At 40.6% G+C, this 15,299-nt stretch overlaps 1 protein-coding gene across 1 annotated transcript in view; it reads left to right on the top strand.

Annotated features, from left to right (window-relative positions):
• The first annotated feature begins 7,409 nt into the window (after positions 1-7,409).
• The window catches only part of LOC112260614 (proline rich 12b), a 54,815-nt gene continuing 46,925 nt past the window's right edge, over positions 7,410-15,299 (top strand). The window contains 1 exon segment of the mRNA XM_042328068.1: positions 7,410-7,705. Within this exon segment, the coding sequence (XP_042184002.1) occupies positions 7,623-7,705 (83 nt within the window). The 5' untranslated portion in view covers positions 7,410-7,622.

Genomic DNA, 15,299 nt, shown 5'->3' with positions numbered 1-15,299 from the left:
TTTTATTTTATTTAACCTTTATTTAACCAGGTAGGCTAGTTGAGAACAAGTTCTCATTTACAACTGCGACCTGGCCAAGATAAAGCATAGCAGTGTGAGCAGACAACACAGAGTTACACATGGAATAAACAATTAACAAGTCAATAACACAGTAGAAAACAAAGGGGGAGTCTATATACAATGTGTGCAAAAGGCATGAGGAGGTAGACGAATAGTTACAATTTTGCAGATTAACACTGGAGTGATAAATGATCAGATGGTCATGTACAGGTAGAGATATTGGTGTGCAAAAGAGCAGAAAAGTAAATAAATAAAAACAGTATGGGGATGAGGTAGGTGAAAATGGGTGGGCTATTTACCAATAGACTATGTACAGCTGCAGCGATTGGTTAGCTGCTCAGATAGCTGATGTTTGAAGTTGGTGAGGGAGATAAAAGTCTCCAACTTCAGCGATTTTTGCAATTCGTTCCAGTCACAGGCAGCAGAGTACTGGAACGAAAGGCGGCCAAATGAGGTGTTGGCTTTAGGGATGATCAGTGAGATACACCTGCTGGAGCGCGTGCTACGGATGGGTGTTGCCATCGTGACCAGTGAACTGAGATAAGGCGGAGCTTTACCTAGCATGGACTTGTAGATGACCTGGAGCCAGTGGGTCTGGCGACGAATATGTAGCGAGGGCCAGCCGACTAGAGCATACAAGTCGCAGTGGTGGGTGGTATAAGGTGCTTTAGTGACAAAACGGATGGCACTGTGATATACTGCATCCAGTTTGCTGAGTAGAGTGTTGGAAGCCATTTTGTAGATGACATCGCCGAAGTCGAGGATTGGTAGGATAGTCAGTTTTACTAGGGTAAGCTTGGCGGCGTGAGTGAAGGAGGCTTTGTTGCGGAATAGAAAGCCGACTCTTGATTTGATTTTTGATTGGAGATGTTTGATATGAGTCTGGAAGGAGAGTTTGCAGTCTAGCCAGACACCTAGGTACTTATAGATGTCCACATGACAGACCACTCTGAACTTGTTTATATTTATACACATTTCTTATTAAAATCATTTTAATAAAATGTTTTGCACCCCTGGCCCACTGGTCAATCAGACAGTCATCAAGACTCCATAGATGCACGTTTTCAAGAAGGTTTAAAAATATGCCCGGGTGTTAGAAGTGAAAGTCATGCAAAAGTAATCGGATTACTACTTTTGCATAATCCAAAAGTTTCCGTTACTGATTACTTAATTTTTTATATAACTGCAATCAGTAACGGATTACATTTTTTAAGTAATCTGCCCAACCCTGCATATATATGCACTCTTCAAAAATACATTTCTCTTGCATTGCTCCCAAATGTACCCTTTTTCTCCCTGGTTGAGAATTGGCCTGTGCTACACAGTATTCTGTCAGAGAATGGTCTCTATGTATATGACTAAAGGCTTTACATGGTCAATCTGCATCTGAGGTGGCTGTAAAGCATTTACTGCGCAGACATCTTGTTTAGCTGAACTATCGTGAAGGAATTTGTCAAGGAAGTTGAGTTGGTGTTTATACAGGACCTCCCGCCCCCACATACCGTCAACCAATCATGTCAATGCGGAGCTATACAGAGTCATCTGCTTTGTTTCACAATTTGAGGCGCACGGCGATGCGATACAGAGCTTGATTTGGCCTCTGCATTCCTCTTATTGCTCCGCAAATTGCGTCACACTCGCCATACGAAACCTCCGACCACACTCATGATCAAGCATAAATGGTTTTTAAACAAGAGTCGGAGTAGCAGACAGACTACGTGTGTGTGTGTGCGCGCACTGGAGAGGGAGAAAAAGTGAGTGAGTGGGGAGAGGAGGGAGCGTGCTAACGTGCGATCCAACCAGCCGCTCTCAAAAATGGCGTCTTCAGAAGAAAAAGACGTGAAACCCTGACATCAAGATTCTAGTACGGCCGCGAAACCTCTCTTCAATTCTCTCTGGTCTATTTATGATTGGTTTTACAAAAGAACGCGAGCACTACAATATATATTGATGTGCGGTACGAATATTATAGTCGTCGAAGTAAGAAGGCCGGCCTACTTGACCAATCAGATGAGGGAGTGTGATGGACGCGTATGCCGGTTTACTATTCGTGGGAAAATACCAATCAGATTAGGGAGTGTGATGACGCGTATGCTGACCGGTTTGCAGGGGCAGACGAGAGAGATGTATTTATGCCGCGTTCATGTAGTAGTCGGAACTAGGAAACTGACATTTCCGACTTGCTTGCTGGTTGTAGTTATACACGTCCCGCGTTCAACGAATCATCAAGTCGGAAATTTCAGAGTTTCCTAGTTCCGACCAGTAATTGAACGAAGCACCATTTTATCAAGTTATCCATCAATGGTTTCTTTATTTATTAGCTATAATAAAACCAACCGTTCTAAATGCAAAGTGGTAATTGGATGTCTTTTTCAAACTCAGTTACTTGTCTTAAACCAAAATAGGTTTACTCCAATATCTGCATTGTTTTTAAAATGGCATGTTGACAAATTGACACCTTGATTTTACATTTTATTTTCAAAATCGACAATTAAAACGTAATTTCATAGAAATATTCCCAGAATTGTTTTTATTTTAAATGTGTTACTTTATTTGGCATCTATGAACTTACTATAGTTGTTTATTTAACTTAACAGTACACCTATTTGGTATTTTGTACCCGTTTCAATACAAAGGCTCTTCAAGTTATGGAAGGTGGCAAAACATTTAATAATAATTATGATTAATTGGACTTACAGTGGCAAAAAAAAGTATGTGAACCCTTTGGAATTACCTGGATTTCTGCATAAATTTGACTAAATTTAATCTGATCTTCATCTGTCACAACAGTAGACAAACACCGTCAGCTTAACTAAAAACGCACAAATTATTGTCTTTTTTTGTCTATATTGAATACATAATTTAAACATTCACAGTGTAGGTTGGGAAAAGTATGTGAACCCCTACGCTAATGACTTCTCCAAAAGCTAATTTGAGTCAGGAGTCAACTAACCTGGAGTCGAATCAATGAGATGAGGTTGGAGATTTTGAAAATAGCTGCCCTGCCCCATAAAAAACACAAATGGTTTATAAATGGAGAAATTTCAGCACTGTTGCTACTCTCCCTAGGAGTGGCCGTCCTGCAAAGATGACTGCAAGAGCACATCGCAGAATGCTTAATGAGGTTAAGAAGAATCCTAGAGTGTCAGCAAAAGATTACAGAAATCTCTGGAAGATGCTAACATCTCTGTTGATGAGTCTACAATACGTAAAACACTAAACAAGAATGGTGTTCATGGGAGGACACCATGGAAGAAGCTACTGCTGTCCAAAAAACAACAACATTGCTGCCCGTCTAAGGTTCGCAACAGAGCACCTGGATGTTCTACAGCGCTACTGGCAAAATATTCTGTGGACAGATTAAACTAAAGTTGTGTTGTTTGGAAGGAACACACAACACTATGTGTGGAGAAAAAATGGAACAACACACCAACATTAACATCAAAACCTCATCCCAACTATTGTAGTGGGAGCATCATGGTTTGGGGCTGCTTTGCTGTCTCAGGGCCTGGACAGCTTGCTTGCTATCATCGACTGAAAAATGAATTCCCAAGTTTATCAAGACATTTTGCAGGAGAATGTAAGGCTATCTGTCCGCCAATTGAAGCTAAACAGAAGTTAGGTGATGGAACAGGACAACAACCCAAAAGACAGAAGTAAAATCAACAACAAAATGGCTTGAACAGAAGAAAATACGCCTTCTGGAGTGGCCCAGTCAGTTCTGACCTCAACCCGATTGAGATGCCTTGAGAGCGGTTCACACCAGACATCCCAAGAATATTGTGGAACTGAAACAGTTTTGTAAAGAGGGATGGTCCAAAATTCCTCCTGACCGTTGTGCAGGTCTGATCCACAACTACAGAAAACATTTCAAATCAAATTTTATTTGTCACATACACATGGTTAGCAGATGGTAATGCGAGTGTAGCGAAATGCTTGTGCTTCTAGTTCCGACCATGCAGTAATATCTAACAAGTAATCTAACCTAACAATTTCACAACAACTACCTTATACACACAAGTGTAAAGGAATGAATAAGAATATGCACATAAAAATATATGAATGAGTGATGGCCGAACGGCATAGGCAAGATGCAGTAGATGGTATAGAGTACAGTATATACATATGAGATGAGTAATGTAGGGTATGTAAACCTTATATAAAGTGGCATTGTTTAAAGTGGCTTGAGTCAGTATGTTGGCAGCAGCCAGTTAGTGATGGCTGTTTAACAGTCTGATGGCCTTGAGATAGAAGCTGTTTTTCAGCCTCTCGGTCCCCGCTTTGATGCACCTGTACTGACCTCGCCTTCTGGGTGATAGCAGGGTGAACAGGCAGTGGCTCGGGTGGTTGTTGTCCTTGATGATCTTTTTGGCCTTCCTGTGACATCGGGTGGTGTTAGGTGTCCTGGAGGGCAGGTAGTTTGCCCCCGGTGATGCATTGTGCAGACCTCTGGAGAGCCTTACGGTTATGGGCAGAGCAGTTGCCGTACCAGGCGGTGATACAGCCGACAGGATGATCTCGATTGTGCATCTGTAAAAGTTTGAGTATTTTTGGTGACAAGCCGAATTTCTTCAGCCTCCTGAGGTTGAAGAGGCGCTGTTGCGCCTTCTTCACCACGCTGTCTGTGTGGGTGGACCATTTCAGTTTGTCCGTGATGTGTACGCCGAGGAACTTAACTTTCCACCCTCTCCCCTACTGTCCCGTCGATGTGGATAGGGGGCTGCTCCCTCTGCTGTGTCCTGAAGTCCACGATCATCTCCTTTGTTTTGTTGACATTGAGTGTGAGGTTATTTTCCTGTAACCACACTCCGAGGGCCCTCACCTCCTCCCTGTAGGCCGCCTCGTCGTTGTTGGTAATCAAGCCTACCAGATTTGAGGTTATTGCTGCCAAAGGAGGGTCAACCTGTTACTAAATCCAAGGGTTCACATACTTTTTCCAACTTGCACTGTATGTTCAATAAAGACATGAACAATTATAATTGTTTGTGTCTTATTAGTTTTAAGCAGATTGTGTTTGTCTATTGTTATGACCAATTTATGCAGTAATCCAGGTATTTTTTTAATTTAACTAGGCAAGTCAGTTAAGAACAAATTCTTATTTACAATGACAGCCTAGGAATAGTGGGTTAGCTGCCTTGTTCAGGGGCAGAACAACAGATTTGTACCTTGTCAGCTCAGGGATTCGATCTAGCAACCTTTCAGTTACTGGTAACTCGAAAGGGTTCACATATTTTTTCTTCCCACTGTACATGGCACTTTTTTAGACATCCAAAGCTCATTACAGTGTAAGGGGAAACTCACGACCCTAACCCCACTTACATTGCCTTCAGAAAGTATTAATACCCCTTGACTATTATTTTTACCCATCTACTAACAGGTGCCCTTCTTTGCGAAGCTTTGGAAAACATCCCTGGTCTTTGGTTGAATTTGTGTTTGAAATTCACTGCTCGACAGAGTAACCTTACAGATAATTGTATGTGTGTGGTACAGAGATGAGGTAGTCATTAAAAAATGATGCTAAACACTATTATTGCATACAACGTGAGCCCATGCAACTTATTACGTGACTTGTTAGGCACATTTTCACTCCTGACCTTATTTAGGCTTGCCATAATAAAGGGGTTGACTCAAGACATTTCGGCTTTTCATTATTAATTAATTGGTCAAATAAATTGTAAAAAAAATAAATAATTCCACTTTGACATTATGAGGTATTGTGTGTAGGCCAGTGACACAACATCTACATTTAAACCACTTTCAATTCAGTCTGTAACACAACAAAATGTGGAAAAAGTCAAGAGGAGTGAATACTTTCTAAAGGCACTGTACATATTTATTTTATTGGCCCATCCACCCCCCTCTTTGGAGGACAAAAGTAACCTTGTTTTCTTGTTTTAATTGTATATTAATTTGACATATTTTCTTCCATATACTGTACGATAGGAATACAGTTTTATATACATATTACATACTCTTGTAATAAGGGCTATAGGACATGCATTTAAAGCCCCATCTTACATTTTATTGAGGTACATTCCAATGTTGGTTGGTACTTTAACATGATTCAAATTAAATGAATGATGTAAAAGTGTATGGTATAAATTACAGTGATCGGTCTTTGAAATGACTGCTTTCATGTTCATTTCAGCAGCATATTTATCTTTTGCGTTTGTTTGTCTGTCTTTCCTCTGGTAGCATTCATACGTCTTTGTGTTCACAACTTCAAGTTGGGAGACTTTTACTCTCCCAACTGAGTTTTTTTCCCTGCCAATGGCTGTGCATCTGTTGAAGGTCAAGAATATGATATATTACTATTAGAATGAAAGGCTTGTAGGGAAACTAACAACATTGCTCCATCAAATCGGTTGTGATCCAGGCTGTATCACAAACGGCCATGATTGGGAGTCCCATAGGACTGCACACAATTGGCCCAGCGGGTTTGGCCCTGGGTAGGCCTTCACTGTAAATAAAAATTTGCCTAGTTAAATAAAATAAAAATAATAATAATAGAATAACTTATCTGTGCTTGGAATGGAATACTTTATGCTTGCTATCTAGCTCATTTGAGATGAGAATTAAAATACATTTAAAAAGGCCAATTGACCCTTTTGCCCAAAACTTTTGTCCTTTCTCAATGTTATGAATTTGAGTGATGTTGTGCATTTAGATATTTGGTCGTCACACTCCCTCATCTGATTGGTCGGGTAGGCGGGCCTTCTGAGCCGGTTAGAGATTATCCAATCGCTGATTACTTTGTTTTGTCCAACACCCCTGGCAGTCTCCGACTGAAGTATGTAGCGAACATAGAGCAGCCAAGTAATTCAGTTCGATTCGTCAGGCAACCACGCGGGATACGAGTGTATTACCGTCTGGGAACATCAATCATAGACAATAGTGCAGATCTAGCGCCCACTATCGGCTGCCTAGGCTACCAATATTGGGGAGGGGGTGTGTGTAAATGCATTTTGGAGAGGGAACTGGCAAGCCAAAATATAAACAATAGACACTGTTGCTATAATTGAATCGCCCCCTTTTATTTATATATATATAATTATATATATATTCCAAATATTTTAGAAATGCAATACTTCAACAACGTAGGGGACCGGGGATGGTAAGAGAGCGTGCTTCAGTCTAGAGTGATAAATGGGCACCAAATATTTTGATTTGCAGACTGGTTTAGACTACGCGCTAGCATCAGCTGAATCGCTGGTTGTGCCTAGAAGGACAATAGACATTGAAATATATATAGCGGGCTGAAGAGGGGAGGGAAGGAAGAAACCAGATTTTTGTGGTGGTGGTGGTTGGTGTGACCCCCCATCCACCCCTCCTCCCCTCTCCTTTATCCTCCATATCCCCCTCCTCCTTCTCCTCCCCTCCATTCCTCTCCCCCTCCGTGCTGATCGCAGTCTTGAGGACTTGCTAGTGAATCGGGAGAAATAAACAGACACTGAGCAGAGGGGAAAAAGGATACAGGGAGAGATAGCGTGCGAGAATTTAAGACATCTCCTCCCCCCCTACCCCTCACTATCTCTCCATCTTCATCCCCCGTCTTTTCTTTAATGGAAAGAAATTATCCTGGTACAGGGTTCGGTGATTTGGGCGCTGGTACGGGATGGAGTTACGAGAGATCGGCCAAGGCAAGGTAAGCATTTGTACCCGTACATGTGCGCCCTCATACATAGATAGGATGCATACATATGCTTGGCTTGCTGTAACAATGCCCATGCCGATAGAGGCAATGCAATCCGTGCTCCCTCTATCGTTCCGTTCATATATATAGATTACATTGTTTGCAAGCGCCAGGTAGGCTATAGCAAGGCTATCAGTATTGTCATTAGCAAGATGGGTGGGGGGTCTTGAAAATGCAAGGAACGCAATTGAGAGTTAATGCGTGATACGGAAGGTAGACCGAGACATAAAAAACGAGGGGGGAGAGGGGCGAAAAGAGGGGGGATGGGTTGGACTTGGGAGGATATAGCTAGCTTTAGCTGGCTAGTGTATAATCAGAAATGGAACAAACATAATTTAATGGTATTTGCAGAGAGCATTTGCATTTTTCACAATATGCCATAATTATATGAATGCATACTGGGTTGTCTTTACTAATGCATTGATTGCGTAATATGTTTACAAAGCAACGGTTGGTGCTAATTAACTATACAAACCCAATGTATTTGACGATGCAACATGCAATGTTTGTAGCAAGGCTACTGTCGGCAGTTTACTGTAGCTAGCACACTGTCTACAAATGAAATGGCCTTTATGCTAGAAATGGTGGTGCTGCAGGGTTGCTTCCCCGTCTCACATTCTCGGCAATACACTTTAGGATGAGTGAAGGCTAAATCAAATCACGATATGCAGCTATCATCAAACAATTGAATAAACACTTTCCATAACTTAGCTAATATCAGTGATCATCTAGTGACAGCTACTATACCAGTGGATTCTAAGGTATTTTAATTAACTCACTCTGTAAGCACGAGTACATTATATCCCATTATTAAAGCAGCAGCAGTTGCAGCATGGATATTAGTGCAAATCTTTTGCTGTTGGGATAACCCCTAGATAGCTTTGCCTCGCAATTGTATTGATGGAAACTTCGATAAGTTGGTAACGGTACACCGTGTATAATAACTCTATAACTTCACTCTCAAGTTTACGTGATAGGCGTATTATTAACAGGTGCAATGATAGGTGTATTCCTTTTTTTTGGCACCAACTGCATTTTTATTCATGTGAGAAAAACCTACTAGCTAGCCATTTTGGGGTAAAGTTAGCTAGCTTAAAGGTACAGGTAACTGTTGTCTTTGCTAGCTAGCTAACGTTAGTTGTTCATTTCAAGTTAAATGATTCGGCATATTGACTCAATGCTGCAGGTCTTTGGCAACAAAGTAAAAACACAGGAATCGATCATAAACACCAACATACGCCATTAGCTAAAACGATGGCTTGTGTGATGTTTGCTAGAACTCGCTACCCGTCTAGCTAAATCATGTTATACGGTATTGAGAGACAAGTTGCCTAACTCTAACCACCGAACGTTAGCTAGCTAACATTAACGCGTTAGCTAAGCTTACGAGCGTACTGGTAAGATATCTCAATAATCTTTCATTTCCGTTAACCGCATGAATTAAAACGGGAATGACATACAGTAAGAACATTAATAGAACTTAATGTTACAATGTTTCACATTTTGTTTCTTAAAATGCATAGTCTCTGTGTTTTAATGAATTGGGGCCTACTTACATGTCAAAGGCTACCCGGCTACGCACATTACCATTCGTCGCCGGGACAACCAAATCAATCTTGCTACAGAACGTACGTTTCATGTAGCAACAGTGTAGCTCGCAGTAAACACCCGGTTTATTTGGATAATTTATTTTTCAAACGCAGATACTGTGAAATTCCAGGTTGGCGATAAAATGTAATATGAGCACAATACCATTGCATAATGGTAGTAAGGGACATACCTCTCAAGTATTAGTCCCACAGGCAAATGTTGCATTCTGACTGAGCGTGTGCATGGAGTAATTGCTCAATTGCTGGAAGTCATAAAGCCCTAAATCGTGCCCTCTATTACAGTGTCATTCACTGGTAGTGCCATATATTATATTGTCCTTATGAAGTTTTACCATATTTTTTATTTTGGGCCTGAATACTCATTGGTTCCTCACAGATGTAAATTATTAAATCACTGCACAAACAAATTCAAATCTATAGTAATCGCTTATGCAGAATAGACGACTGTATGTAACCTTGGTAACTGACAGTGTTGAGATACATAAAATGCAGTAGGCTACATACAATGTTGTATCTTTGATGAACCAAGGAATATTTAGGCCCCTACATAAAAATCATATATATGATTTATATATGACATGATTATATATATATTTAAAACACTGGTCAGCTGTTCTAGCCTAGCCAGCTGTTTTTTTATGGCTGAATCCCAGAGTCAAGGGCATCTGCAAGCCCACATGCAGATTGATGTAGTCCTGGTGTTCTTATGATGACCTCATGCTCCCTAATGTGGGATTGGCTGGCTGCGTTTTTTGCAAAAAGTTAAGGAACAGAAACTAGTACTACTTTACTGTTCTCTTACTGTTCTAGGGTAATGAACCTAACCAACATTGGATGACAGTTACAAAATATTTTCTCTTCAGCCATATTGATTGAAGTGAATACATTTATAGAAACCTTTATTTTAATGTGCAATACATATTTGAATATGTTAATTACTTGTATGAGTAATTTAATCAGTTAATTGATTGTATGAGACTGGTTGGTTACACCTATTGTGGTATCATACATGTACATGCTTGCAGGTAGCCTTGACAACATTTTGGTAGTCTGAATGATATTGTATTGTAACTACAGCAGAGTTCCAAAACAATGCCCTCTGCTGCAGTCAACTAACCATAGCAATAATACTAGTAGAATACATTTGTTTAGCTCAGAATCTCCATACCAAGCTCTTACCTGCACGTACTAGTACCAGACATGTCTGTAGAAGACAAATATCTAGTGTATTAAACTAGCATATTATCATCATACTACAACCACCCGGACAGAACGGCAGGGTGAAATGAACTGTGGTTGATTGAGAAAGCAGTCTTAATGAAGGATTAATAGCTCCCCCTCCTTTATTTATCCCCTCTTTCACAATCTTGAGGACTGCAGCTCACTCCATCATGGTTATACGGCCTGACAGAGAGTTGGAGAGAAGGGGAGGGTGTGGGAGAAGAGACGTAGTGAGGGTGGAGGAGAGGAGAAAAGAAAGAAGCAATGGTTGAATTTGGAAGAGAGGGGAGGAGATGTAGGGAGGAGTGGAGAGAAGATGACCGGTTGAAGAAGGAGGAGAGGAGATGATGGAGAGAGAAGAAGAGTGATAAGGATAGGAAGGTGAGTTGAGCAGTCGTAAGAGTAGTCTGTAGAAGGGGAGAGAAAAGATTGGGAAGAGTTGGAGAGGTTGTGCGCTCATTTGAAAAATGCATCTGAGCAGTACAAGCACTCAACTAAATACATACTATTGATTCATTTGCTCTGCCCATTGAATTCTCAATTTACATATATTCTAGGAAAGTCGAAGTACTGAGCCTGACTGCATCTGGTTCTAGTATATAGTGTCTAGTTCCAGAACTAGAGGCCGACCGATTAGGATTTTTCAACGCCGATAACGATTAATTGGTCGATTTTTTTTTTTTTTGTAATAATGACAATTACAACAATACCGAATGAACACTTATTTTAACTTTATATAATACATCAATAAAATCAATTTAGCCTCAAATTCAATTTGGTTTAAATAATGCAAAAACAAAGCGTTGGAGAAGAAAGTAAAAGTGCAATATGTGACATGTAAGAAAGCTAACGTTTAAGTTCCTTGCTCAGAACATGAGAACATATGAAAGCTGGTGGTTCCTTTTAACATGAATCTTCAATATTTCCAGGTAACAAGTTGTAGGTTGTAGTTATTATAGGAATTATAGGACTATTTCCCTCTATACCATTTGTATTTCATTAACCTTTGACTATTGGATGTTATTATAGGCACTTTAGTATTGCCAGTGTAACAGTATAGCTTCCGTCCCTCTCTTCGCTCCTCCCTGGGCTCGAACCAGGAACACAACAGCCACCCTCGAAGCAGCGTTGCCCATGCAGAGCAAGGGGAACAACCACTCCAAGGCTCAGAGCGAGTGATGTTTGAAACGCTATTACTAGCTAGCCATTTCACTTCGGTTACACCAGCCTCATCTCGGGAGTTGATAGGCTTGAAGTCATAAACAGCGCAATGCTTGACGCACAACAAAGAGCTGCTGGCAAAACGCACAAAAGTGCTGTTTGAATGAATTCTTAAGCGCCTGCTTCTGCCTACCACCGCTCAGTCAGATACTTAGATACTTGTATGCTTGTATGCTCAGTCAGATTATATGCAACGCAGGACACGCTAGATAATATCTAATAATATCATCAACCATGTGTAGTTAACTAGTGATTATGATTGATTGATTGTTTTTTATATGATAAGTTTAATGCTAGCTAGCAAATTACCTTGGCTTACTGCATTCGCGTAACAGGCAATCTCCTTGTGGAGTGCAACGAGAGGCAGGTCGTTATTGCGTTGGACTAGTTAACGGTAAGGTTGCAAGATTGGATCCCCCGAGCTGACAATGTGAAAATCTGTCGTTCTGCCCCTGAACGAGGCAGTTAACCCACTGTTCCTAGGCCGTCATTGAAAATAAGAATGTGTTCTTAACCGACGTGCCGAGTTGAATAAAGATTAAATAAAGATGTCCAAAAATATTGATTTCCGATTGTTATGAAAACTTGAAATCGACCTCTAATTAATCAGCAAATCCGATTAATCGGTTGACCTCTATCACTCACGCCCTGGCCATAGAGAGGCTTTTTATTCTCTATTTTGGTTAGGCTAGGGTGGGCGTTCTATGTTCTTTTTTCTATGTTTTTGTATTTCTTTGTTTTTTGTCCTTATGGTTCTCAATCAGGGACAGCTGTCTGTCGTTGTCTCTGATTGAGAACAATACTTAGGTAGCTCTTGCCCACATGGGTTTTGTGGGTAGTTGTTTTCTGTTTTGTGTTGCTGCACCTTACAGGACTGTTTCGATTATCATTTCGTTCCTGCACTATGTTCTTTTGGTATTTTCTCGTGTTCTGAGTTATTAAAATAACATGAACACTTACCACGCTGCGCATTGGTCTGATCATTCATACTCCTCGTCAGAAGAGGAGGAGAATCGCTACACTATCCAGAACTATTCATTTCAATGGAACCAGTTACCTAAACATAGAAATCCACATTTAGGGATTAGGGTTCAGTTTGATATTTTAGCATTTAGCCATAATTATTTCAATTTGTTAACATATTATGAAGATTTCAATAGAATATATGGATGTGTCAAACTCAAGAATACTGAACACACTGATGGGTCATATTCAGAGAATGATTAAACACACACACACACACTTTGATTCCTGAGTCAGAGAGTGGCGTACGCTAACCAAGCCGTGGTTAAACTTAGCGAGGAGGAGGAGTCAGCATCCGAAACACTCAGACAGTCATCACACTTTTATCAATAAAACCACTATGGGTCTTGCCTCACCACTTTGTTGTCCAGCCATAACCACTCGCCTCTGCTGCTAGCTGTCTATGCATGTCTGGGGAACAGCATTTCCAATCAGCTAAGGTGGTTAGCCACAGAGTCACACGATTGGTTGATTGGTGGCCAATCAACATCACATTACACTGAAGAGAACCAAAGGGTGATACAGCAGTTTTCTCGTTTGAGCAAAATACCATCCTCCGTCCTCTCTCCTCCGTGACCCGGAAACCGATGAGTGGTCGAGGAGTGTGTAAATTCGCTTGCAGGCAAACAGAAGACAGTCCTCCCCCCATAAGCATTTCGCTATACTCGCAATAACATCTGCTAAGCATATGTATGTGACCAATAAAAATGTATTTGATTTGATGGGCTCATTTTGGCGAGGAAGCATATAGTAATTTGAGAAGTGTATCCTACCTGAATCCTTCACGGAAGAGTTTTGAAATCACACCCCCTTTGAATCAGCTATTGTTTTATCGATGGAGAAAAGCATGCAAACATGTAAAAACAATATGCTACTTATCCTTTTATCTATAAAAGATCTTGCACTGGCTTAATCGTTTTCATCAGTTTATACATTTAATTTGGGATTCCACCCTGTAAACTTAATTTGCCTGATGACACGCGATTGGAGAAGGACAGTCTCATTTCATACAAGCCATTTTCATCCACTTTCCCACTCCTCGCTGCCTCTCCTCAATTACCTTTGACCTTTTTCAAAAGGAGGCGAGAGAGGACAGAGGAGAGAGGACGCAGGAGGCGAGCAAATCTAATTGATAAAAGGCCATGGTTATCGGGCAGTTCAGAAATAGAACCACAGGACTTTAAAAGTTAACAGTTAATAATACTTTCTTTATGCATAATAGTTTTGAGTGAATTCCACATTAATGAATGAAGGAAAGAATATAATTTAAATGTAGAGACTACACTGCACTGTAGTGTGGTGATCTCATGACCATGCCCAACCTTTGATTTCTTGACTCTGTGGAGATTTTCTGTTCTCTGAGACTCTGGTTGCATCCCAAATGGCACCCTATTGCATCCCAAATGGCACCCTATTCCTACATAGCGCCATACTTTTGACCAGGCCATTTAGAACACGGTCTCTATGTTTGGGTGTTGTTTTTCTCCTCTGTGCAAGTAAGTGATTGGAAGTGGGGGTTATTGTTAAAAATCTTTCTTTTCATTCAGACTTTCATTTGAATGTTGCTCCCAGTTCTATTCAGAGGCTGATATTGATGAACAATACCTTATTTTGAGTGTTAGGTTACCCTGTGTAAAGTGCAAGGCTCAGATTTTATATGGTGAAGGCTGGAAAGGGTGATATTGCCTGTATACAGTATGGAGTATACCCAAGTAAACAACTCTACCAGAGAGTATAGGTAGATTAGAAAGGTAATCCATCACCAAAGCCTGGGAGACTGTCAGCCGGGACCAGAATGCATTGTTGTTGTTGAGGCTTTGTGGTTAGAACAGGATTTTATCTAAAGTCGGTGCAGAGAGCCTTGCATTTGCTGTTTCCTTCACACTACTACTAAAGGACACTTTAGACATTTTTCCATTTGCCATGCCATCACCATTTTGTTGGATGTTTACAGTTATTTTGGTTGGGAAATTAACTATTTATTTGTTATTTGATAACAGGAGGTGTTATGGAAAATCCTGTATGCTTTCAAGAAAGTAGCCGTATCTAGGCCTAATTGATGATGATGGGTTATCAGTAATATCCTGTACGCACAATACTTCTCTTGCCTCACTATTTGTATGCAACCCTCAAATTCAGATCTTGACCTCAAAGTCAGTTTTACTGCTTTTTTTTTTGTTCTTCTAGTAATCAGGGACTGAGTTAGACCTGGGACATCAGGTCAGGGGATTCAGGTTGAAAAAAACCCAGCAGTACTCTGGACTTCGTAGAGTAAGATTTGAATACCCCTGGTAAACAACACGAGTATCCCAATTTGGATCTATCAAGCCTGCAGCACTTCTGGTTTTCATGATTGATTGATTGAAGAACTATGAGACAGCATTACATACATTCACCCTATAATCAGAGATTGATTCCGACCTGAGACACTAAGTGAGTGGACTCTCTGGCCAATCAATTAGGCTACATTA

Source organism: Oncorhynchus tshawytscha, linkage group LG01, assembly GCF_018296145.1.
Source record: "Oncorhynchus tshawytscha isolate Ot180627B linkage group LG01, Otsh_v2.0, whole genome shotgun sequence".
Classification (NCBI taxonomy): domain Eukaryota; kingdom Metazoa; phylum Chordata; class Actinopteri; order Salmoniformes; family Salmonidae; genus Oncorhynchus; species Oncorhynchus tshawytscha.
Note: the sequence above shows the minus strand (reverse complement) of the source record. Positions and strands in the feature narration are given on the sequence as shown.